Source organism: Equus przewalskii, chromosome 7 (genome assembly GCF_037783145.1).
Source record: "Equus przewalskii isolate Varuska chromosome 7, EquPr2, whole genome shotgun sequence".
NCBI classification, from domain to species: Eukaryota; Metazoa; Chordata; class Mammalia; order Perissodactyla; family Equidae; genus Equus; species Equus przewalskii.
Genome location: NC_091837.1, coordinates 5,918,309 through 5,944,143, shown reverse-complemented (window position 1 = coordinate 5,944,143; position 25,835 = coordinate 5,918,309). Strand labels below are relative to the sequence as shown.

General features: G+C 46.9%; 1 protein-coding gene across 2 annotated transcripts in view; it reads left to right on the top strand.

Annotated features, from left to right (window-relative positions):
• The window catches only part of LOC103544575 (immunoglobulin lambda-1 light chain-like), a 502,401-nt gene that overhangs the window by 102,919 nt on the left and 373,647 nt on the right, over window positions 1–25,835 (top strand). The window contains exons 1-2 of one of the 2 annotated variants that reach the window (XM_070628419.1): window positions 16,801–16,905; window positions 17,022–17,302. In XM_070628419.1, the coding sequence (XP_070484520.1) occupies window positions 16,860–16,905; window positions 17,022–17,302 (327 nt within the window). In that variant the 5' untranslated portion in view covers window positions 16,801–16,859. Of the gene's footprint in view, window positions 1–16,800; window positions 16,906–17,021; window positions 17,303–25,835 lie in introns of those variants that run through there. The other variant, XM_070628420.1, reaches the window with a different exon arrangement.

The following is a 25,835-nucleotide window of genomic DNA, read 5'->3' as shown; positions in this document are numbered from 1 at the left end:
AGGGACCCAGGTCTCCCTCCATCTTACCTGTCTCCACCTGGGTCTGACCAATGTGACCCAGGTGATCTAGGTATTAGTCTTCCATTGCTGTATCACAAATTACCACAAATGGAGTGGCTTAGAACAACACGCATTTATTATCTCAGTTTCCCTGGATCAGGAGTCTAGACCTAGCCGAGCTGGATCCTCTGCTGAGGGTCTTCTCAAGCTGAAGTTGTTATTGGTGGCTGTACTCTATTCTGGAGGCTCATCTGAGGAAGGATCTGCTTCCAAGTTCATTGGCAGAATTCATTTCCTTGCTGCTGGGGCTTCGCCTGGCAGCGCTCCTAGTTCCTAGAGGGCGCCCACAGCTTCCTACCAAGTGGCCCTCATGGAAGGCAGTTTTCAGCATGGCTGTTTGCTTCTGGACCAGCAGGAGGAGCTCTCATTCCAGTCTGCTCATTCCAGTCTATGTCACATAATGTGATCATAGGAGTGACATCTTGTCACCTTTGCCACTTAATGGAACCTAATCAAGGGAGAGAGGTCCCATCACCTTTGCCGTATTTATTGGTTAGAAGCAAGTGACAGGTTCTTCCCAAACTCAAGGGGAAGAAATCATGCAAGGGTTGCCATAGGATGGATCCTTCACAGTCCATAAACAAGGAGACTTTTAATCCATTTTTAAGTTCAAATCCATTTTGAAAGCCTTGTGTGAAAAAGCTCTGCAAACGTTGCTAAGAGAAACAGCAAGAAATAGGGACACCGTCAGTGTCCCTCCTCTCATACCGTTTAGTTCAAGGTCATCTGAACAGGGGGAACATTTATGTGACAACCGTTCTGCCCCAAACTAGTGCTCCCCTCAGATCTCTGACCCCTGTTCCGAAACCTGATCTTCACGCACTTCTTTCTTGAAATTCTTTCACTACAGTGACTCCTCCATCCCTCCGACTGGGAGGGCAGATTTTCTTCAGACACTTCAACCAAAGCAACATTTTGCAACGGACTGAATGCAGAAGTCGATGTGAGAATCCAGCTGTTTTGTATCAATCCAATCATTAAAGAGATTTGCAGAAATGTAAAAACAATGCCACATTTCATGCTAATTTTAAAAAAATTTTTGAATACATACCAAAATATCCATAACTTATATTTATTTACATATAACTTGTTTAGTTTTGTTACACATAATTAATAAAAATTTTAAAGACATTTTTCAGTTTTACTTAATATAGTAAAGGTTGATAGATACTATCTACATAAACAAAAGCTTTTGGGGATCCTGAATACTTTTTAAGAGTTTGAAAGGGTCCTGAGGACAAAATGTTTGAGAACTGCTGATCTGGGAAAGATGTGTACAAAAATATAAAAGCAGTGGTTTTTCCCAAGTGGCGAGATGTTTGGTGGTGCTTCTTTTCTTTTTATACTGTTATATTGTTAATGAATCTTATGCAGGCCTTCCTGACACACCTGATGTCTCCCACTGGTGGTGCTGAACGCAGCAATCTCTCGCCTCATTCTCAGTTGATTCTCTTAGTTTTAACACCTAAATCAAGTGCAAATATTATTTTTGTCTCCTTCTTTGTAAAATTTAGTCCCTCTTTTTTTTTTCAAGTCTTATTTTTCAGCATAATTTCCCAGAATAATTTTTATTGAGGTGTAATTAACATATAATGTTATATTAGTTTCAGGGGTATAGCATAATGATTCGATGCTTGTATGCATTGTGAAATGATCACCACAGTAAGTCTAGTTAACATCTGTGACCCTACATAGTTACAAATTTTTTTTCATGTGATGAGACCTTTTACGATCTACTTTCTTAGCAAGTTTCAAATATGCAATACAGTATTATTAACTATAGTCACCATGCTGTCCATTATATCCCCGTGACTTATTTATTTTATAACTGGAAGTTTGTACCTTTTGACTCCCTTCACCCATTTTTGCACACCCCCACCCCCACTTCTGGCAACCATCAATCTGTGCTCTGTATCTATAACTCAGTTTTCTTTCTTTTTTTTTTTTTAGGAAGATTAGTCCTGAGTTAACTGCTGCCAATCCTCCTCTTTTTGCTGAGGAAGACTGGCCTTGAGCTAACATCCGTGCCCATCTTCCTCTACTTTATATGTGGGATGCCTACCACAGCATGGCTTTGCCAAGCGGTGCAATGTCTGCACCGGGGATCCAAACTGGTGAACCCCAGGCTGCTGAAGCAGAACATGTGCCCTTAACCGCTGTGCCACTGGGCCGGCCCCTAAGCTCAGTTTTTTAAAAATTCAGTTTTATTTTTTTAGATTCTACATGTAAGTCAGATCAAATGGTATTTTCTTTCCTTGTCTGACTTATTTCACTTAGCATAATGCCTTCAAGGTCCATCCGGGTTGCCTCAAATGGCAAGATTTCCCTCTTTTTCATGGCTGAATAATATTCCGTTGTATATGTATACCACATTTTCTTTCTCCATTCATCCATTGATGGACCCTTAGGTTGTTTCCATATTTTGGTATTGTAAATAATGCTTTAATGATCACAGGGGTGCATAAATCTTTTCAAGTTAGTGTTTTTTTTTTTCCTTTGGATAAATACTTAGAAGTGGAATTGCTGGACTCAGAATAGTTTTTAATGAGAGTCATGATGTCAGCATGCATTGTGCCATCTTCTGTAAAGACTCAAAGAGTGTAGAGAAATACAAGACACAGGTAACACTGCAGTGTGTTTTTAGTAGGATGGGCCAAGCCAGTCAGAGAATTGTGGAGAACTTGGGGTGGTGAGGGGGGTGGGGCTTTCCCTGGGAGCCTCTCCATGGTGGGGCCCAGGAGGCACAGTTCCATCCCCCAGCTCCAAACCCAGGCCTGGACTCCAGTCTGGTGGAGCCTAAATTGGTTGTCAGCTCTGCCATTTCATTATTGTGATTTCTACTTGGAAGATACGCTGTTGTCCACAATCTGATTTAAAAAAATAATGAATAAAATAACAGAAGTCTTGAAAAGTAAAAGTCCTCTTAACTTCTGTTGAGAAAGCAAAAGTCCCATATCTCCATAACTAGAATTTTCTCCAGCACCCTAGTCCTCAGTGCACATCATTACTGAGGTGACCTCAGAACTCTTCTCACTCTTGTTCAGGGGACCACAGCTCTTAAGATTGAGAAAAGTGGATGTGTGGGCAGTGATGCTGAAAGATTTTTCTCAGGACTTTGTAAGCCCCCAGAACTCTGTATTTCCCCCATTCCTATTAAAGCCAGATTGATGTGCAGTTTTCCATTCATGCAACCATCGTTGCCTTATTTAGCGTTTTGATGGCACATGCTCTTCCAGAAGCTCCTAGGACCATGTCTCTGTACCAGGATGGGAGGGGGCGAGCTCAGAGTGAGGTTTTCAAGATGTTTGGTGATAACTGACCCAGAGGATAAACCCCAGGCCCTCTTCTGTGCAGACAAGGGTGCCATTCTGACAAGAGCCCCTGGAGAGGGAGGCTTAAGCCATTCCTGATGCCAGCTGTTCTCAGCTCTTTAGCTCCATTTACAGAACCCCGGGAGCACATGCCATCCCTGTGGGAATTCAGTTAGACTTTTCTCTCTCCAGAGGGCACACTCCTTGGTCTTTGCTGTAGTCTGAATGTTATTGTCCTCCCAAAACTCATATGTTGAAATCCTAACCCCTAAAGATGATGGTATTAAGAGGTGGGGCCTTTGGGAAGTGTGTAAGTCATGAAGGGGGGAGTCCGCGTAAATGGGATTCATGTTCGTGGAAAAGAGGCTCAAGGGGCCAGCCCCATGGTGTAGAGGTTAAGTTCAGTGCACTCTGCTTTGGCGGCCCAGGTTCACAGGTTTGGATCCTGGACGCGGATATACACCACTCATCAGCCATGCTGTGGAGGTGACCCATATACAAAACAGAAGAAGATTGGCATAGATGTTAGTTCAGGGCTAATCTTCCTCAACAACAACAACAACAAAAAAGAGGCTTCAGAGAGATACTTCACCCCTTCGGCCACCTGGACACAGTGGGAAGGCGGCAGCTGTGAATGAGGAAGAGGGCTCTCACCTTGGACTTCTCAGTCTCCAGAACTCTGAGAAATAAATCTCTGTTGTTTATAAGCCAACTAATCTGTGATATTTTGTCATAGCAGCCGAGGGCCTGACTGTCTTCTAAGGTTTGCTCTTCCAAGGCCTTTTCAAATCCACAGTTTCCTGTGTTTGCTCCAGTCCTCCCCACACCTTGGCTAGTTTCGTGAGGTATCTTGTGTCTCTGGCCACCAGGGGGCGTTGTGGGCCCAGACTGGGCTGCTGTTGAGGGGGCCATGGAAGGAACGTGGGAGGGGCTGCATCCCAGTGAACTCAGTGGGGAGGAGGCTGGAGACATGGGCCGTGAGAGCTGGAAGAAGGGGTTTGCTAAGGGGAAATCACAAGTTTGTAAGTAGGATCTTGACATAACCTGAGGTACATTTTCAAGGTCCCAACAGTTGCTGTGTGGTCCTTGCATGGCTCTTGGTGGGAGATCTTGGCTTGCACCCCAGAGGCTGTCGACAGCTTTGTGGACATCTTGGAGGTAGAATCAGCAGAACTTCCTTTTGGAGGGGATGCTCATCACGAGGGTAAGTGAGGGGTCAAGGGTCCCAGCTAGAACTCCATCTTGACTGCCTGAGATTGGGAAGAATGAGAGAGGAGCAAGTGGGAAAAAATATTTAAGTCTTTTTTGGGCCATGTTAGATTTGCGACGTCTCTACTGTTGAGTGGAAAAAATCAAGTACAGAGTAACACATACAATATAATCCTCTTCAAATAAAATAAATATATGTAATATTTTATTAATTTCCTCTATTCAATAACTATCTGCTAATGCTTTCCATGGACTTTATACTCTGGTAGTGCTGGGGAGAGAATCGTGAACACAGCATTAAAATCTGGGCCTAAATGGATTATGCCTAATTTATACTTGCAAACACTCTTTTGGATGCATAATGATGCCTAGAAACTGGTCACTAAAAGAAGAGGACTCATGAGAATTTTTTAAAAAATTTAATATCATATTTTATTTGGTATCTATACACTGGGTTAAAGTGTGTTTGAAGGGGCCAGCCCGGTGGTGCAGCAGTTAAGTGCTCATGTTCCGCTTTGGCAGCCGGGGTTCACCGGTTTGGATCCTGGGTGTGGACATGGTGCCAAGTGGCACACCAAGTGGCTGTGGTAGGCGTCCCACATATAAAGTAGAGGAAGATGGGCATGGATGTTAGCTCAGGGCCAGTCTTCCTCAGCAAAAAGAGGAGGATTGGCAGCAGTTAGCTCAGGGCTAATCTTCCTCAAAAAAAAAAAAAGTGTTTGAAATATTATCATTTCAACAGGTAACCAATATTTTGAAAACCATTAGAGAGATATTTTACCTTCATTTTTTTGTACTAAGCCTTCTAAATGTGATGTGTTTTCACAGTTCACCTCAATTTGGATGGACTTTTAATCTGATAGGAATTTTAATTTGAATCATAAATGCTTGGTCTGTATTTAGATTTCATAAAATTTATAGTTGAAAAAGTAGATTCATTTACATACCCAAGTTGTTCCAAACCATAACTGAATTTTTATATTTTAAATTTAAATGTAGGGGCCGGGCCCGTGGCACAGCGGTTAAGTTCACACATTCTGCTCCTCAGCGGCCCGGGGTTCACCGGTTGAGATCCCGGGTGCGGACATGGCACTGCTTGTCAAGCCATGCTGTGGTAGGCATCCCACATACTAAGTAGAGGAAGATGGGCACGGATGTTAGCTCAGGGCCAGGCTTCCTCAGCAAAAAACAGGAGGACTGGCAGTAGTTAGCTCAGGGCTAATCTTCCTCAAAAAAAACAAAAAAACAAAACGTGAGAAGAAATTTAAATTTAGATTAAATTAAAAATTCAACTTCTCAATATACTACATTTATTTCAAGTGCTTAACAACTGTGTGTGGCTAGTGGCTACTGTATTGGACAGTGAGTCCGTGAGCTCTACTGTGTGCATCACAGCAGGCTGGACAAGGAGGAGTCACACAGACACAACCCTTGTTTCCAGGGGTCGGGGAGGGATAGTGGTGGTGGTAGCACTGTGGCCCAGGAGGAGAAAGTGAGCACTGTTTACCTTTCTGTGGCAGCTGCAGTCACAATCAGGGACACAACACAGAGCCTTTATTTGGGTTCCGGGGTCCCTCACCACAGTCCAGGGGCTCTCTAAGGTCCACGCTGAGCAGAGGTCTGGGGGTTCTGCAGGTCCCCAAGGGAGGTAAAGCTTAAGGTTCCCTGGTGCACTAAACTCCTGAGATTCCAATTATACTAATAGATGAGAGGATGACTTACTCTGTGCGTATGTATCGTGAACATTTGTTCAGACTGTTGTGGAGCTTCTGAACAAACTTGGCTTTATACTTCTGGGGTCCTGTGGTCTGAGTTCTTTTGCCTTGAGTAACTTCTGCTCAGTGTCTCTGACTCACTGGGCACCCTGCCTCAGGTCTGCTTTAGAGTAAACATACCTCTTAGACACTCTGAAGGGTTCCACCCTCAGGGCTCTGGAGCCAGAGCGGACAGTGAACAAGGCTTGGTGAACAGATATGCATGAAGCCCCCCCACCCCAACACAGGGCAGCCTGGTAGGATAAACAGCACCCCCCTGAGGCTGCCCTGCCCAGCTGTAGGCTCAGGAGGCGGGCTCTGGGTGTCGCCACCATGGCTGGGCTTCTCTGCTCCTCACAACCCCTGATCACTGCCCAGTGAGACACTCTGTTATTGACTCATCGGTGGCCCCTTCTTTTATTCTGGCTCACTTAGGGCCTTGGTGTTGAACTTACCAACCCATCTTTGTTTTCAGGCTCATGGACTCAGTCTGCTCTGACTTAATCTCCCTCAGCATCCAGAGCTCTGGGACAAAACTCTGGAAGCAGCAGTGGCGCTGGGGGTTATAACGAGGTGTCCTGGTACCAATAAGGCCCAGGCACTGCCTTAAGTAAACTCCTGATCAATGTGTCAGTTCTCAGCCTTCTGGGATCTTAGACCATTCTTCTGGCTCTGGGTCCAGCAGCCTGGCTTCTCTGACAATCTCCAAGCTCCAACCTGAGGACGAGGCAGATTGTCACTGTGTGTCATATTTGAGCAGTGGCACTTACCGCAGTGCTCCGAGCCCACCAGGGAAGTGAGTGCAAACCCTGCCTTGAGCTCACGGGATCTTCCTTGCTCTCTTCCCTGCTTCCCTGTGTGCAGGGACATTTCTGCCTCTGTGAATGGATTTCTTTCTGAACTCCTCTTCCTTCTTATAATGAAGGACAAGAGGAACCTTGTCCACATCCAGTGGTCTCTGGGAAAACAAGGTCATCACTGCTGAGTAACAGGGCTCCAGAGGTAGATGCCATCCCATACACAGAAGACAGGATCAGGGGACTGGAAGAGTCCTGCCTGGTACCTTCAAGAGGCTCCCAGCACAAGTTGACAGCTAAATGTGTCCTATACCTCCTGGTCCACACCGATTCAGTACGCCACAAAAGACGCTGTGTATTTGACTTCACTTCCACAACAATCTGGTGGAGATGGCCCTTTACTGGGGTCATTCTTGTGCAAGTCCACTGTTAAGGCCTGGCGACTGGGCAAAGTCTTGAAGAGTTTGCAAAGGGAATGAAGGGAAGGGGAACATATGGGATCTTCTCTTTGGGGTCTCTCTTTCCTTTGACACCACACTCAAGCGGTATTTCGTGGAGGCTGCGTTGGGGGAGAATTGGAGGGGCCGACCAGTGCTCTGTACAGAATTGCCTTCCCACAGACCCCGATCTGCTGTCCTTGTACCAAGCTTTGCACGTTCATTGGCCCCCTTCATCTTGATGAAATCTGTCCCAATTTATTCCTTTGTCCTATCATTGAAAGGCTAGCCGGTGGGTTTGTCTGATGCACCAACCTCCTCCTAACTAGGATTCCAATTATACTACTGGATGAGATACTGAAGAAATTAATACTTTGCCTTATGTCATGAACGTTTGCTCAGTCTCTGGTGGAACTTCTGAGAGAACCTGGGCTTATGCTTCTGGAGTCTTGTGTACTCAGCTCTTCTCCCATCAGTATTTTCCCTCAGTCTGATCTAGTCATCTGTTGGCACTTCATGCTTCTCATTTCCTCCTCCTGGAGCAGCAGCTGCTTCACAGGGACCAGCAGGAGAAGCTTCCCATCTCCCAGGTGGCCTCACATCCCTACCATTTGTCCTTTGTCTCTGTAATGCCAATCAGGCGCTGTGCCTGGTATCTTCACAGACATCGAGGAAGGAAAGGGCAGGAAGTTGGAGGTGCTACCTGGGATGTCATGGGGATTTCACACCAGCAACCCCTCTGTGCCTGTGATGGGAAGGATGGAATCCCTTAAAAAAGAACCCCAGGGGCTGGCCACGTGGCAAAGTGGTTAAGTTCTTTGCGCTCTGCTTCGGCAGCCTGGGTTTATGGGTTCGGATCCCAGGCATGGACCTACACCACTTGTCAGCCATGCTGTGGCAGGGTGACCCACGTGTAGAGGAAGATTGGCACAGATGTTAGCTCAGGGCTAATATTCCTCAAGCAGAAACAAAAAACAAACAAAAAAAACCCAAACAGAATGAAGAACCCCAGTAGGGACAAGTGTGAGAAAGCATAAATGACTTCCTAAAATTTCCTTGATTGTGGAAGGAAAATGTCCTATTAGATTTACAGTGAGACATAATTGAATGGGGAACAATAGTGAGAACTACAGCAGCTAGACTGTGAGCAGGACAGGACTGTGACAGTGGGTATTTCTGGAACTTTCCTTTTCTTGTGAGTCCTCTCTTTGTGGTGGCTCAAGCAGTAGGGGAAGCCTTCTGTTTGTATAAATACTGAAACTATTTCAAGACAAGGACAGACAGGTAGTTTTATAGTGACTTTTAAAAATTGGTTGTGGATAGCTCCTGTTTCTGGAATATATCAGTGTGCTACTGTGCAAAGCATTCTGAGAACAGCCCCTTAGAGCATTTCCTGTGTGTGTGCCTCAGTAGGATTTGATGGCCTCCAAAGATACCCAGGTCCTAACCCTGGAACCGATAAATCTTACCTTATATGGCAAAAGATACTTTGCAGCTGTGATTAAGGGTCTTGAGATGGGGACTGTGGTGGTTAATTTTATGTGTTGACTTCACTGGCCATGGGGAGCCCAGATTAAACATTATTTCTAGGTGTGTTTGTGGGAGTGTTTCCAGATGAAATTAGCATTTGAATTGATGGATGCAGTAAAGCAGATCCCCCTCCCCCATGTGGGTGGGGGTCATCCAATCCATTGAGGGCCTGAATAGAAGGAAAGGTGGAGGAAGGATGAATTCGCTCCTTTTTGTCCTGTCTCCCTGTTGAGCAAGGACATCTCCTCTCATCTTCCTCTGAACGCAGACTAGGATCTGCTCCTCTGGTTCTCAGGTCTTTGGACTCAGACTGAATTACACCAACAGCTTTCCTGGGTCTCCAGTTTGCAGATTGTGGGACGTCTCAACCTCTAGAATCACATAAGCCAATTCCTCATAATCATACATATATATATCCTATTGATTCTTCTACTCTGGAGAACCTTGACTAATACAAAGTCAAGGGACATTATCCTGGATAATCTAGTGTGCTGTAAATATAACCACAAGTGTCGTTATAAGAGGAATGCGGTGGCAGGTTTGAGGACAGAAAAGGAGAAGGCGAAGTGATCATAGAGCAGAGATTGGAGTAATGCAGCTACAAGCCAAGGAAGGGCTTCCAGCATCTTGCAACTGGAAGAGCAAGGAAACAGAGGCTCTCCTGGAAGCTCCAGAAGGACCCAACCCATCTGACACCTGATTTCAGCCCTGTAAGCCTCACTTTGGACTTCAGGCTCCCAGGACTGCAAGAAAATAAATTTCTGCTATTCTAAGTTCTTAAGTTTGTGATGAGTTATAGCAGCAGTCGGAACCTGACATGGCTGGGTGCCATACATGTGACACCTTCAAGTGTTGTTCTCTTTTAATTTGTACTGTGCAAGGCTGCCTTTGTGCTAATGCCCTGTCAATGATAAACCTTAGGCATACTACAGGGCATTATTATTATTATTATCATCAAAGATTGGCACCTGAGTTAACGTCTGTTGACAATCTTGTTTCTTTTCTCCTTCTTCTTCTCCCCAAAGCCCCCCAGAACATAGTTGTATATTCTAGTTGTAGGTCCTTCTGGCTCTGCTATGTGGGACACCACCTCAGCGTGGCTTGATGAGCGATGTCATGTCTGCACCAGGATCCAAACTAGCGAAACCCTGGGCCACTGAAATGGAATGTGTGAACTTAACCACTTGGCCACAGGGTTGAATATTTTTTAGTATATTCACTTTGGTTTTACAGCTTATAAATTATGTCTTGCACAAATTATCATTTTGTTTCTTAATTTGCAGCAATTGTGCTTCTTATGTCTGTTTCGTGTCTGATTGTGTGGGCAAATTATTTTAGAACAAATTAAATCAGATAGTGATTCCTGTCTCTTGGAGTACCTGGAAATCCCCCAGGAATAGGAGATCACAAAAAAGAAACCCTGTTTACTTCCTGCAGGAAGCATCTGGCACCTTCTAGTGCTTTCCATGGGCTATCTCCTTTGTGGACCCCAAGGGATCGGGACTGACCCCTAACCCAGCACACACCTCCAGTCTGGTGGGTCTCTGACTTGGTTATTTATGCACTGACATTTTATTGTCGTTATTCATCCTTTGATGATGTGCTGATTTCAGATCTTGCCTAAAACAGCAGACATACCATCTTTGAAGACCCCTCCCCCCAATTTCTGAGGCTTTTTTCCAATTGACCTGGGATTCACATGCTTAAAGTTTTTAAATGTGTCATACGTTATAGTGGAAATGCTTTATATGTTTCCCCCTCAGTGGGACTTCTCATTCCCAGCCTTTATAGGAGCCTATTGACTGAGAGAAGGGAAAATTTCCATTTGCTGAAGGGCCAAGGAAGTGGACGCTGTGATGAGTGGCCCAGATGGCCTGAAGGGCATGTCGCCCCAACCACTGGATGTGCAGACAGCCCTCTCCTGCCAGTGCTCTCCCAAAACTGACCTCCCAGGAGGGATCTGCCCCTGCAAGATCCAGGCCCCTTCCTGGGGCAGCCTGGGTGCAATGATTGGTGGATGCACCAATATACAGGCGAGGCTGTCCAGTGCAATGTGGGAGTGCCCTGAAGAGCTGGCCTAGCTCCAGAGCCCCCCTGGAGTTGGCTGAGACTGCACCACAGCCCAACTAGGGCTGCTAAAGGATGAGCGGCTCAGATCTGCCTGCCTGAGGAAACCTGACACAGGGATGCCCACTGCTGACAGCCTCCAGGAGCCATGTTTTCAGGATCTGCCTTGCTTTCAAGCTGCTGGTGTGTGTTTCCTGGGCAACCGCCTGGCAGTGACTGAGCATGTCCTGGTGCAAGGGCTTACCAATTTGCTGAGCTGGGATGCCTCAATGCCACCCTTTGCTCTGGAGCTCCCCCTGGGTCAGGCTGAGATTTTCTCACTACTGCTCCGGGGTCTGAGGGTCCTGCTCTCCAGTCCTCCTTCCTCTCCCTTCTGCCCCCTCAGGGCTCATATCAGCACTGCTGTCAGAAGGCTCCCCCTGCCTACTCCTATTCTCTCTCCCTTCATTGCTCCCAGGTATTATCCTCCCTCAGTCTCCTGCATGTTCCCTCTGACTTGACGAGTGTACCTTGGAGAGCCTGGAGTCTCCACGCCACAGTATCTCCTTCCCCAATCCTGCTCCCTCCCATCCCTTGCACAGGGGTTGATGCCACCAGTGTTCCCCAGCTCCCCAATAAACCTCTATGTGCTCACCTCCACCTTAGCATCTGTTTCCAGGGAGATCTGGCCTGTGACGGATGATATCAGGAGGGTGACTAACTAGCCCAATTTGCGTAAACCTGATGGGTTTCTGAGGACAAGGATCTTTCATTGCTAAAACCAGGGCAGCCCTGGGTTACCCAGGACCAGGAGTGTCTGAGAAAGGAATTACAGAGATGAGATTCTGGAGCAATGAGGACCCCAATAAGGGGTGACAGGAGCTCAGAAAGCTTCTGCCACAGAGGAGCAATGCAATTCTTCAGGCTTTTACCAGGATGAACAGGGATGATTTACCTGCAGGAGGAAATGCAAAAGCAGGGTTGCATGTAAGGCATTGGAGAAATATGAAGAAAGGAGTACCTTTAAGGAACATGGAAGGTCCAGCCTGGTGGCGCAGCGGTTAAGTTCGCACTTTCTGCTTCAGTGGCCCCAGTGTTCGCTGGTTCGGATCCCCGGTGTGGACCTATGCACTGCTTGTCAAGCCATGCAGTGGCAGGCATCCCACATATAAAGTAGAGGACAATGGGCATGGATGTTAGCTCAGGGCCAGTCTTCCTCAGCAAAAAGAGGAGCATTGGTGTCGGATGTTAGCTCAGTGCTAATCTTCCTCAGAAAAAAAACAACTCCCAAAACTTGGGGCCGGCCTGGTGGCACAACGGTTAAGTTTGCATGTTCTACTTCAGTGGCCCGGGGTTCGCCAGTTCAGATCCCAGGTGTGGACCTACGCACCGCTTGTCAAGCCATGCTGTGGTAGGTGTCCCACATATAAAGTAGAGGAAGATGGGCATGGATGTTAGCTCATAGTTAGTCTTCCTCAGTAAAAAGAGGAGGATTGGTGGCAGATGTTAGCTCAGGGCCAATCTTCCTAAAAAAAAAAAATAAATAAACAACAAAGATCATAAAAAAAAGGAACGTGGAGACAATCCTACTGGTTCCATTTTTGGAAGAGTGTAGTAGCATGGTTGCTAAGTGCAACTGACTATTTGCAAAAGTGAAAAGGCTGGGTGTGAAAATCAGCAGGGACAAGCTAAGTGTGGAAGTCAGAAGACCTCCTTGTAGGCTGAAAACCTGTCATCTGCTCGGAGGTCAGGGAGAGCCGAGGCCCAGCACGTCATCCTAAGAGCAGCACTGCTTGGAGCACAGTGAACACTCCACTGGGCAGGTTCACTCCGCCTGGTCAGAGCCCTGAATGGATAACAACAGGGTGCTGAGTCACAAGAAGGGGCCATGTGGATCCAACCGCCCAAAAATCTTGAATCAATAATTCCCCTCAAATATTCAAGCCTGCAGAAGTTGCCCTTTCTTAGTAATTAGGGCCCATGCCTACTCTCTCTTTGCTTGAAGATAGTGCAGAAGCTTCTGCCCTGGGAGATAATATTCACCACTCCTAGCACCCCTGGGATCTGTCCCTTCCTCCTACGAAGGCCTGTGGGCCAATGAGTAGGATCAAGTCACCACAAAACCTGGGCAGGAATGTGCCCGGCCTGCTCTCAGGAGAAAGGAGCAGCAGAAACAGCCAACAATATGGTGGGATGTGAAAGAGTATGCGTGGGGCTGGATTCTGAAGGACCAGGATCAAGGGGCGGATTCTAAGGTTGGATGGGGGGGGCGGTTATCTGCTGGAAGCATTCTCACCTAGCAGGATGCTGAGGCATTCTGCAAGCCGGCTGCCAGAGATGACCCTTAGAAGGGCAGAGAAAGTGATGACTCCAAGAGAACTTAGCAGGAAAGGCTGGACCCCTCCCCAGGGGAGATGGTCCTCAAGAGGGCCTGGAGGACACGGCGTTTACTGGAGCAAGGAAGAATGCGCTGGCAGAGAAACATCAGCATCATCGAGAAGCTCAGTGGGCAGCTCTCCTCTAGGCCAGGGCCAGGGGGGCTCGTCTCCTGGTCTGTGTTATAATCTTTCTGTGTCTGTCTCTCACAGGGCCATGCGTGATATAATTTATGACCCACCCGAAGAATCTAGGACACTCTTACTATCTCAAGATCCTTAATCATATCAGCATAGGATCTTTCCCCAAATATGGTAACAATTATAGGACCTATAAATGATTAGATCTGATGTCTTTGGGTCCACGAGTCAGTTCTCTGCTCATCACATACGACTCTGTAGAAAAATAGAAAAAATCACACATGAGCTGGACCCTCAGTTGGAGCCCTGCCTGACTTCCTCCTGGCTGCTGAGAAGACAAAATCCTTTTGAGGGCTCCGGGAACCTCCTCAGTCTCTCTGCTACTCCGTTTTATGTTAGACATTTTGAGACTTCAAATTGTTTTCTCCTTGTCCCATTTCTCTCCTGCATTTCAGGATTGGCTTCAGTTTATATCCAGCTTTCCCCTTGCCCTGAATGCAGATGTACCTCCCAAGCAGTGATCCATTGATAAGAGTCCCTGGGTTAAGCCAGCTGTGCTGAAGGGGGAGGATCTGGGTTAAAAGGTGTGGCAGGAGATGGAACTGCAGGAACTGAGGGGGGGCGCACAGAGTCAACTAGATGGAACCCGGGGGTGGTGGGAGCAAATTCCATTTGGGAAGGAGAAGGAGGAAAGGTGGAGGGGAAGCAGAGCAGAGTCTCCTGAATCTCCTCTCTTTATCCTTGGGGGTGGCCTCTCCCATCTGAGCCACCAGGAGGTGGTGAGAGGCTAGGTTTGGGGACTGCATTGGCCCTGGCAAGGCACTGCTGAGGATTTTCCTGGCTGCAGGACATTCCAGGAGCTTCTTTCTCCCCTGTCACTCCAAAGAGGACACACAAGTCCCTGTCTCCATTCAGTTCAGTCCCTTCTCTGCACAAGGGATTAAACACTCCAGGCCTCAACTCTGAGCGAATCTCAGGCCACTGCAGAGGCTGGGGACAGAGGGTGTGAGCATCCACCCTAAGGAGAGGTGGAGAGGGAAGCCCAGGCCCCCTCCCTGCTTTGTCCCTGGGAAGGAACTACTGGACATTTTCTCAGGGAGGCTGGACTCTCCCCACCCTGGGCCTTCAGAGCAGGAAGAAGTAGTCCTTACCCTTCTCTGCAGCCAGAATCCTGTTTTCCAGGAAGCGATAGCATGGGAAAGATCTGATCCTGTGCCCTTACCCTCCTCTAAGCCCTGGGTGACTGCAGAGAGAGCAGGAGAGTGCAAGCAGAGTCCCGAGTGTGACATTTGCTGGGAACATATTAGGAAACTGCACCAAAACCTATTTCTATTTGGGGTCCTCTCCTCAGACTCAGCCGGGAATGTTTTTTTTTCCTCACACGCCTGAATGTGGCCTGGAGACTCTTTGGGCAAATGCAGCAGCTCAGGTTCCCCACTTGAGCTCTCTCCTTGATTCATTCAACAAACAGTCGTTATTGAGTGGGGGATTAGGGTACATTCCTGTATCCTCAGAAAGAACCAGGCATGAGAAATATGAGGATGTGAGCATTTCAGACGGTGGAGCAGCCTGTGCAAAGGCACTGAGGTAGTGGGAATATGGCCAGACGAAGGACCAGCAAGCAGTCCAGTAGGGCTGAGGAATCCTCAAGTGGAGCCTGAGAGGAGGGAGATGAGGGGGAATTGTGGGCAGCACACAGAGCACATGATGACTGACAGCCCAGGTAAATAGGTTGGGTATTTTCTAAATGAAAAACGAATTTGAGAATTTTTAGTCAGTCCTGCTTTACCCCAAACCCATTCCTTTCTAGAAAAATGCACTAGATCGAGCAGCTCTCTGTAGATGGAAGAGACTTTACCTCAGGAAGGCACACACCCTGAGGTGAGGTTGTCTCAATGCGCCACACAGAGCACAAGAGGCAGAAAGGTCCCCTGTTCCCTGTGACACCAAAACACGCCATGAGGACAGGTCCCTGTAGTGTGCTCTCAGGCCACATCCGAGCCCAGTGCCCTTCTCTCACATCCTCAAACACTGGGATTCACCTCCTGCTTTCCCTTAGGTCCTTCTCAATCCTCCAGACTTTTCTTCCTCAGCCAGTACTTTTTCTTTTGACACATTGAGAAGCTAGACCGTCCTGACCTGGTCTCATTTTTCTCATCCCTCCTTCCTACTGGGGTTGGTTTATTTCACATCTAGTGTTTCCTCCGCCCTGAGCCCAGAGCTGCCTCGCAGGCAGTTGCCCCATATGAAGCTGTCGTGGGACATGCTAGATAGTCCTGAGGTGAGCGATGGGCCACCTGATGTGGCAGGTGCCACATTCCATTCTGGAAGTTAATGGACAAATGGAACTGAGCATAGAGGGAAATAGAAGGGATCAGGGGGCTGGAAGTGAGCTGAATGAGGAAGGAAAGAGGAGATGAGGGGAGCAGAAGTAAGATTTCCAGCTCCCACTCAGGGGCCTTCCCTTGTGCTTGGGCTGCACCATCTGTGGCCACCAGGGGGCAGTGAGGACCTGCACTTGGGAAGGTCCTTGCTGTGGCTTGCGCTGTCCTGGATGAAGTTGGAAGAGCTGCTTTCCTCTGAGTCCCTCTTATGTCCCAAAGTGGTGGTGCTCCCAATACAAAATATTCTAAAAGTGCTAATAAACCACTAAGGGCTCAGCCTCGGGCCTCAGTCTCAAACGACTGCAGAGACAGAGGGTAGAGTGATGCATGAAGACCCCTCCTAACTGAGGGGAATAAGAATTGAGGGGGATATGGGACCCCCAGCTCTGCCTTTGATACCAGGATAATGGAGCAATTGGATCTCTATCAGCCAGCCTGGGACCCTGTCTTCACTTTGCCCCACACAGCACGGAGGGGAGTCCAGGGAGTTCTCACCCAGGAACCACTGTGACTCCCACAGCTGGAAAGGTGGGGTTATCCCTGGCTGGATCGATTGTTGCATACTGTCATGGAATCAGGCTTTCCTGACTCAGAACTAGAGGTTTAATTCATGAGTAACTCTGCTGTCCAGTGATGCAGAAGTATCTATAATGAAGGGCCAGGGCAGAGCGGGTAAGGAGAGGCAGGTACAGGAAGCAGATTTGCATGGAGGCCCCTCCCTCCTCTGGGGCGGGAGGGAAAGGATAAGAGAGGTCTGGGGGAGCTAGGCCCAGGGTTGGAGTCTCAGAAGACAGTGCTGTTGGGGAATCTCCACTATGGCCTGGGCTCTGCTCCTCATCACCCTCCTCACTCAGGGCACAGGTGAGGCCCCCAGGGAAGGGACCATGGGGACATCTGAGCTGATCCTTTGTGTCCTCCTCCTCAGGCTCAGCTGGGACCCTGCACTGAACTCACCAGAGTGTTTTTCCTCTTCCCAGGGTCCTGGGCGCAGTCTGCCCTGACTCAGCCTGCGTCAGTCTCCGGGACTCTGGGACAGTCGGTCACCATCACCTGTGCTGGAAGCACGGGATCTTATAAATATATTTCCTGGTACCAACAGCACCCAGGCACAGCCCCCAAACTCCTCATTTATAATGGGAATAATCGGGCCTCAGGGATCCCTGATCGCTTCTCCGGCTCCACGTCTGGCAACACGATGTCCCTGACCATCTCTGGGCTCCAGGCTGAGGACGAGGCTGATTATTACTGTCACGCGTATGTTGGCAGTTACAATTACCACAGTGGTTCAAGCCCATGGGGAAGTGAGACCCAAACCTCCTCTGAGCTCACTTGAGTCCCTTCACTGCGAAACTGAGGCTTTCAGTTTTTCTTTGTCACTGTTTTATTTTGAAATAATTACAAACTTCAATAAAAATTTAAAGAAAACATAAAGAATGCTTGAATAACCTTTTCCCTGATTCACCAAATTTTAACATTTTTCCATATTTGTTTTTCATGATATCTGTTTATTTCTCACTCCGCATATATATGTATGTGTATGTATATGTACATACACATACGTTAATATACATACACAACACACACAAAACTTACTCATTTTCTGGATCATTTGAGAGTAAATTGTATGCAATACCACCTAAGCCTTAATGCTTTCTTTTAGATAGAGTTCACATTCCATAAATTTTCTCATTTGAAGGTTCGTAATTCAGTGGTTTTTAATATGTGAACAAGTCTGTGTATCCATTAACACTCTGTAATTCCAGAACATTTTCATCCCCTGAAGGAAACTGCTCATCTGTTAGCAGTCACTCCCCATTTCCCTTGTCGCTCAACCCCTTCAAAGCTTAATTTACACCTATGTCTGTGGATTTGCCTATTCTGGACATTTACAGGAATGGAATCCTACACTAATTGGCCTTCGTGTCTCGCTTCCTTTGTTCATCATGGCGTTTTCAAGCCTCATCCACATTGAAGCATACAGTATCAGCAGTTCACCCCTTCTAATGGCCGAATAATTATTGCATTGTATGGACATACCTCATTTATTTATCTATTAATTGGTTGATGGAATCTCATTAATCTATCTGTCTTCTCTGTCATGACCCAGGGGCACAGTGATCCTTTTGGGATCTAGGACATGAAAATTCTAGGTGCCCATCACTTCAGACAACAAAAGAAAAGTATCACATTCACTCTGAAGGAAATCTTTAGGAGGCATCAAGGCCACTTCCTTCTCCCCTCCTTAGAGCCTCCTAAGGATTCCATGTTGAGGGGCATCTCTCCTTTTCTACCTGTTGTTTGAACATGTCCTGGAATGCTGGAGAGGGCAGGGCAGGGGTCTGGAGCTCAGCTTCTCAAAACAAGAAGGGGCTTTGTCCCACTACTGGCTCTTTCCTTTTCCAGTTTCTTTCCTTGTTTTTTCTTTTTGAGGAAGATTAGCCCTGAACTAACATCCAGGCCCATCTTTCTCTACTTTATATGTGGGATGCCTGCCACAGCATGGCTTGCCAAGCGGTGCCATGTCCACGCCTGGGATCCAAACTGGTGAACCCCGGGCCGCTGAAGCAGACCTTACGAGCTTAACCACTGGCCACCAGGCCGGCCCCTCCTTTTCCAGTTTCTTTGTTCAAATTTTCTAGGTGACTCCAAAGGCTACAAGCACAGATTTTTCACCTTACACTTTCAGTTTCTCATGAAAACCTTCTCCATATCTACATTGGTTTTGCGTTCTTGATTATGTAACTAAGGTAAGGAAAAATATTCAGTTCCATTTCAATTTTTTTTCCTAAATTCCTTTTATTATGAAACGCATTGCTTCTAAAAAAGAATGTGTGAAATGAATATTCACAATTTAAGGAAAAATAATACATGGAAACCATATAGACCCATCACTGCATCTACCCACCCAAAGCCTCTCTGTCCACACTGATACCGACCCTGATATCAGTTTCCCCACATTAAACCCAGCATATATAGGGTTAAAAGCAAAACACCCATTCCCTGCTTACTCTCTGGCTTCCTGGCTCCAGAATCCACTATCCTCAATGGAGACGGACACTGTCAAGGACAAGCACCTGGATCATTGCCTCCCTGCAAAGAGATACAGGCTGGTGGGGAAGCTGCTGACCAGCAAGGTCATGGGCTCCCTCCTCTCTGCAAGTGTCTCAAGGCCAAAGACAGGCTGGTGGGAAAGCTCCGACCAGCAAGTCCATGTGCTCGCCCTCCCCTACCTAAAACCACAAATAAAAACCCTTCCTTTTAGCTGTTTGGGGAGTTTGGGATTTCAGCGGTAGCTGCCCTCTCTCCTTTCTCAGCGCTGTGCAAAAATAAAATTCCTACTTTCTTCCACCACTCCCGGTGTCAGAGATTGGCTTGCTGCACAACGGGTGAGCAAACTCACTTCAGGTTCAGTAACAACACCACTCTCCAGTTAGTCACAGTGCTGAAGTTGGTGTTAGTCATTCTATTATTTTTTTACATTCCTTCCCCACACACTCCTAGGCTGCATCCCCAAACAACATGGTTTGAAATAGTGAGAACTAACAACAAGCCAGCTGAGTGAGGAAAGGATAATGTGTCTATCGGGTGAGGCCCCAGGAGACACTGATCCTAACAGAGGCTCAGGCTCAGTCTCGAGTGGAGCTTTCCTGGGATCTACAGGAGCCCCTCTTGAAGACAAGAGAAAAGACCCCAGGGTAAGAAAAGGGTGTTGGAGACTCGGGCATGTGTCCCTACTGGATGTGGACAGGTCTTGGACCTCTAGCAGGAATATTGACAGCGATTAGCTGGCCCACACTTTCTGCTGCTTAGTTGGCCTGGCCTCCAGGAGTGATCTGAGATGACTTCACTGGGAGGAGGAGAAAGAGTTTATTCTTGGCTGATGGGGACTGTCTGACATGGCTCATGACAAGACAAGCCTAGCACAGACAGGAAAGTACAAATGAGAATCCAGGCCACTCAGACCCGAACAGTACAGGATGCTATCATTGCTCTTGGCACCTAGGTGACGTCCATTTCCTCTTAGATGAATCTGTCCATCTATTGCCTATAAGGAGAAGGCATCAGTGGAGATGACCCTTAGAAAGTGGTGGGTAGAGGTTGCAGTGTTCGTGAGGCACACGGGGGTTCTCCTCGTGATGCCCACAGAGTGAACTCCACCTGGCCTCCCCTCATCCACAGCAGTGCGTTTTACCCTCTGTGCAGGGAGCGGTAGTGGCCAGTGGTCCACCAGTCTCAGTACTAGGAGGGGAGAGGATCTGGAGATCTACCTGCTTCTGGAACAGCTGCCACTTATTTTAATTTTTTATTTATGTCAACTCATCTCTTCCACATTCACAACTGATTGAGAGTTAAGAATGGTATTTCAGGTTGGAAATTTGCAGACTTGGGACTTTGCTTGTCAGGTCTAAGTCAGTTAAAACTTGTCAATGTTCATCCTGGCTTCCAAATTTGCATTGTCTATGTCCCTTTTCCTTGGTCTCTTACAGAACACTCTGGCATATCATTATAACTTTCAATACAGGCTTAGCGGGGTTTAGGAAGAACAGACATAGTTGGTGTTCATTCAGTTCCAGCCACAACGGCCAGAGGGAGAATCCTCTTGTGACTGGAGTTTGTTGTGTGGATTGGGCAGGGGGAGAGAGAGGAAGAAACGATGCAATAGATTCTTCAGGGAACAAACTTCTTTTGTTGCCATTTTATAAACAAATCAATGGTCAATGAAGCCAACGAGAAGTCTGCAAAAGTGTCCACACAAATACTTTATAAGGAGCGTTGAGATGGTTTCCTTTATGTTTCTTAAGCTTTGGGTTTACAGAGATCTTGGAGATGTGGTTTCTTTCTGTCACTGTGTCCTCTTGTTTGGGAACTCCAGTTATATGTATATATTAGGTCACTTGAAGTGTTCCCACACTCGCTGATAATGTTCCGTGTTATAAAATTCATTTTCGCTCTGTGTTTGCCTTCGACAGTTCTATTGCTATGACTTGGAGGTCACCAGTCTATTCCCAATGCCCAATCTGCTGTTAACCCCATCTAGTGCTATTTTCATTTGAAGTGCTTCCATTCTGAGCTTCATTGTATCTTGTACTTCTTGCCTGAGAATTTCTATCTTTCCGTTCCTTCCAGAAGCTTTGTTGTTATTTCTTGTGTCATTTTTTAAGTTGGCTTAAAGTCTTCATGAGATGATGACAGCATGCCTCTCAGATTGGAGTTAGCCTCTGTTAATTACCGTTTCCATTGTAGTTGACCTCTCCTTGGTTCTTTGTATCTTAAGCGATTTTGGATCCTACCTGGATAAATCCAATATTCTTTATTTTTTTAAAAATAAAATAAAGTTTCCTGTGATAAAACTATGGGTCTTGTTTAAATCCTATTTTGATAGTTTTGTTTTAGCTGATGTCTACCCTATTGAGTCCAGGCTTCTGGTTCTATCATTCTTTTTGTGAGCTGTGGTTTCTATGCCAGTAAAATGTGTAAGATTTGTGACCTGCTACTGGGATCTGTCCTAAGTGTGAGCTACACAGCGGCTCATCTGGTATCTGGGTGGCTCTATCCTTAAAATCTTTTCCTAATTTCTTTCTTATTATATCAGAGTCCACGTAAGTGCAGCTTAGAGGGGAGCCTAGGGACCAGAAACAGCATCCAGATTACTTTCCAAGCTCCTTCCTCTCCACGGTCTACCTCCCAGGCCCCAAATTTTTGGATTTCTGTTCAAAACAAATTGTCACTTTAGTTACTCTGCACTGTTAGGCACTCCCTGTGACAGGGCTGGTGTCCTTGCCAAGTAGCAGAATGACGAAGAGCCACAAAAGCAATGGTTTGATTGTCACCTTGTTGGCAAAACAGTTACTAAGGAGAAAGAGCTTTCTCCACGACATTTTGTCTTGGTCTGTGGACATGGTGAGGTGGAGGAAAACAAGCAGAAAACACATTTTATGTGTTTTCCAATAAATAAAAGATAAAGTGGAACGCAATCTTTGGATAATATAAAGTCCAAGATAAATATCACTGCTGTGTGCATAGAGGTGCCCCATTGTCAAACCTGCACTCTCCTCTCTCATTAATCTCTTTTTAGGTCAAGTATAAAGGTGAGTGGCCTATTTTGTTTTCATTTCTTATGTTGAGAATCAGAAGCTAAGAACGGAGAAGTCACCTAAATCAACAGTGGAAATGGCAGAATGGGGAGAAACAGATTCGGGGTGAGGACTGTGCCTCTTGCTGAGTGCTCCTTGTTCCCAACTGGGCCCCTCACACCTGTGCACCTGATGCTCTCAGTGGCCTGGAAGTGGCAGATCACCTTGCGAAATCCAATGCTGCAGCTGCTTCAGCACAAACAAGTGGGGGAGGGGAAGTGACAAGACTGCAGCTGGGGAGACCCCCCCACCACCAACCAACTACCAAATAGCAGGTGTTTCCCTGGGGGTGGGCAGCGACACTTTCCTAATAGTATGGAGTCCCTGAAGAGTGGGCAGGCATCAGAAGGCACGGAAAGGAGTGCCCCAGGCCTGAAATGGTCACTGAGAGACAGTCATATCCCAGCAGAGACTCTGATGGACCAGGAGCTCATTAAAATGATTCCTCTCCTGTGTAAATCAGGTGTAAAAAATTCAAGTTCCTGATCTTCAGAAAGTACATGTCAAAATGTTTGAATCTCTTCAGGTAAGCTGTGCAGGGATGCAGAAGTATCTCGAATCAAGGACCAAGTGAGAGGGGGTGAGGAGAGGCAGGTGCAGCAGGCAGATTTGCATGGAGGCCCCTCCCTCCTCTGAGGCAGAGGGAGGGTATAAGAGAGGTCTCGGGGACCCCGGCCCAGGGTTGGGGTCTCAGAAGGCAGTGCTCTTGGGGCGTCTCCACCATGGCCTGGATTCTGCTCCTCCTCACTCTCCTCACTCAGGGCACAGATGAGGCCTCCAACGAAGGGACCATGGGGACATCTGGACTGATCCTTTGTCTCCTCCTCCTTATGCTTAGCTGGGCCCCAGCATGGAACTCACCAGAGTGTGTTTTTCCTCTTCTCAGGGTCCTGGGCCCGGTCTGCCCTGACTCAGCCTCCCTCAGTGTTCATGGCTTTGAGAGTCGGTCACCATCTCCTGTGCTGAAAGCAGTGGTGACATTGAACATCATACCTCAGTCTTCTGTTACCAACAGCACCTGGGCACAGCCCCCAGACTCCTGATTTATAACGTCAGTACTCAGTCCTCAGGGATCTCTGATCCCTTCTCTGGCTCCAAGACTGGAACACAGCCTTCTTGACCAGCTCTGGGCTGCAGGCTGAGGACGAGATTGATTATTACTGTTGCTGGTATGCAGCCAGCTAGATTTACCACAGTGACCCAAGCTCATAGTGACGTGGCACCAAAGGCTCATCTGGGCTAACTCGAGTCCCTAGTCCATAACTCAGGATCCCTTCTAGTTTTTCTTTGTTCTTGTTTTATTTTTAAATAATTGGAAACAAAAAATTTGAAAAAGTTATATAATAAACTCCTGCGTATCCTTTTCATAGACTCACAAACTTTTAATGTTTTGCCACATTTGCTTTTCATTATAACATTTTCTCTCCCTCCCTTTCTCTCACTCTCTCTAATAAACACGCACACACACACAGAGATACATACTCACACAGAAACCCACACAGAAATTATTCATTTTCTGAACCGTTGGAGTGTGGGTTGCATCCATGAAGCCCCGAGGTCTTAATACTTTCTGGAGGTATAATTCACATTCTATTAGTCATTATTTTATGTTGTATATTTCAGTGGTTTTAATACTTTTACAAGTGTGTACAACCTTTAACACTCTAAATCCAGAACATTTTAGATCACCCCTATAATAAACATCTCACCCATTAGCAATCACTCCCCATTTTCTACTTCTTCACTCCCTGCCAACCATTCTTTATGTCTGTGGATGTGCCTTTTCTGGCCACGTCACATATATGGAATCATAGAAGATGTGGCCCTTTGTGTGTGGCTTCGTTCACTTGTCATCATGTTTTCAAGGATCATCCCCATTGGAAGATGTATCTGTACTTGATTTGTTTCTATCAGCCAATAATATTCCATTGTATGCATGTACCGCCTTGTATTGTATTGATGGATGGTTGTTCATCCATCCATCAGTCAGCTGTTGACATTCATTCATTTTTTCTGTCTCTTCTTCTGTCACAGCTCAAGGCAGAGTGATCCTTTTGGGATCTAGGACATGAAAATGCTACATTGACATCACTCATCATGAAAATGTAAAAACATCATATTGACTCTCAGGGAAATCTTTACATTCTTCTCTCATTCTTCGAGCCTCCCAAGGATTCCTCACTGAGGTGCATCCTTCCTTCTTTTCCACGTGCTGTCTGGACGTGCTGCACAGGGCAGGGAGGGGTCCTAGATCTTGGCCTCGGCTTCATGAGAACAGTATGATACGGTGCCTCGTTCAGCCATTGGCTCTGTGTTTTTCTTTTCCAGATTCTTTGTTCGAGGGTTCTGGCTGACTGTATTTCTACCCACATTCTGAGATCTCACAAAGTCAGTTCTTTCACCTTTTTTTGGTTTCTCCTGGAAACTTTCTTCACTTATAGATTTGTTCTGACTCGTTGTCTATGCTGAAAACACTCCCCAGAGACGTATGATTTAACCCCGTGGTATGGATGTCATGACCATCTGCAAGGCTGCTGCTAGGGGGACTCTTAGAAGGAAGGAGAAAATGATGGTCCACACCAGCGAGGTGGAATGTCAGACTTGCCATGGAGCTGCTGGGAAAAGGAATCAGGAGGCACAGATAGCTTTGAGCTGAGTGGCTCTACCAGGTAAGGATGGACCCCTTTTCAGGGGAGATGGTCCTCAGTAGACCCGGGAGGATACAGCATTTACTGGAGTAATAAGGAATGCACTGGCAGAGAAGTACCAGCATCACTGAGGGGCTCGGTGTGTGTCTCTGCTCCAGGCAGGGCCAGGTAGGGGAGGTGCCTAAGAAGAGGCTTTTGATAGAAATAGGGATGGCAGGACACAAAAGTGATAGAGGACATTGGTGAGGTTTAACCACAGAAGCCAGGTGAGTGGCAAAAGAGAAGTGGCAGCCAGGGCAGCTGACCCTTAGGGTGCTGGAGACAGTCAACAGAGTACAGTGGTCCTCAGGGCAAGAAAGATGAGGCCCCCAAGGATACCATTCAGTCTGTGTGGTGAGAGGAAAGTAAGGAAGGAGGGTCTGGAGGCTGAGAGCCAAGTCCCTCTGCCGTTTCCTAGGAGCCTAACCTGCAATATCCGGTCATCTCAGAGCAGAGTGTTTACCGCATGTGCCCCTTTCCTGCGGCTGCTGTGACACATTCCCACAAACTGGCTGGCAACAGATCAGAGAAATGATTCTCTCACAGGCTGCAGCCCAGGATTTCCTTGGCTCGACATCAAGGTGTCTGGGGTGGCTGGGCTCCCACCAGTGTCTCTAGGGGAGAACGTGTTCCTGCCTCTTCCAGCTTCTGGGGGCTGCCGGCATCCTTGGCTTGTGGCCACATCACTGATCTCTGTCTCATGGTCACATGGCCTTCTCCTCTGTGTGTGTGAGCTCTCCCTCTTTCTCTTATGAGGACACTTGTGAGGGCATTTAGAGCCCACCAAGCTATTCCAGGGTCATCTTCTTTTCTCAAGATCTTTAATTTCATCACAACCACATAGAAGCTTATTCCAAATATGGTAACCTTTACAGGACCTGTAAATTATTAGACCCCATATCTTTGAGGCCATTATTCAGCCCACTCCATCCCATTCCGTGTCTTTGTGGAACAACTCGAAATCCCACAT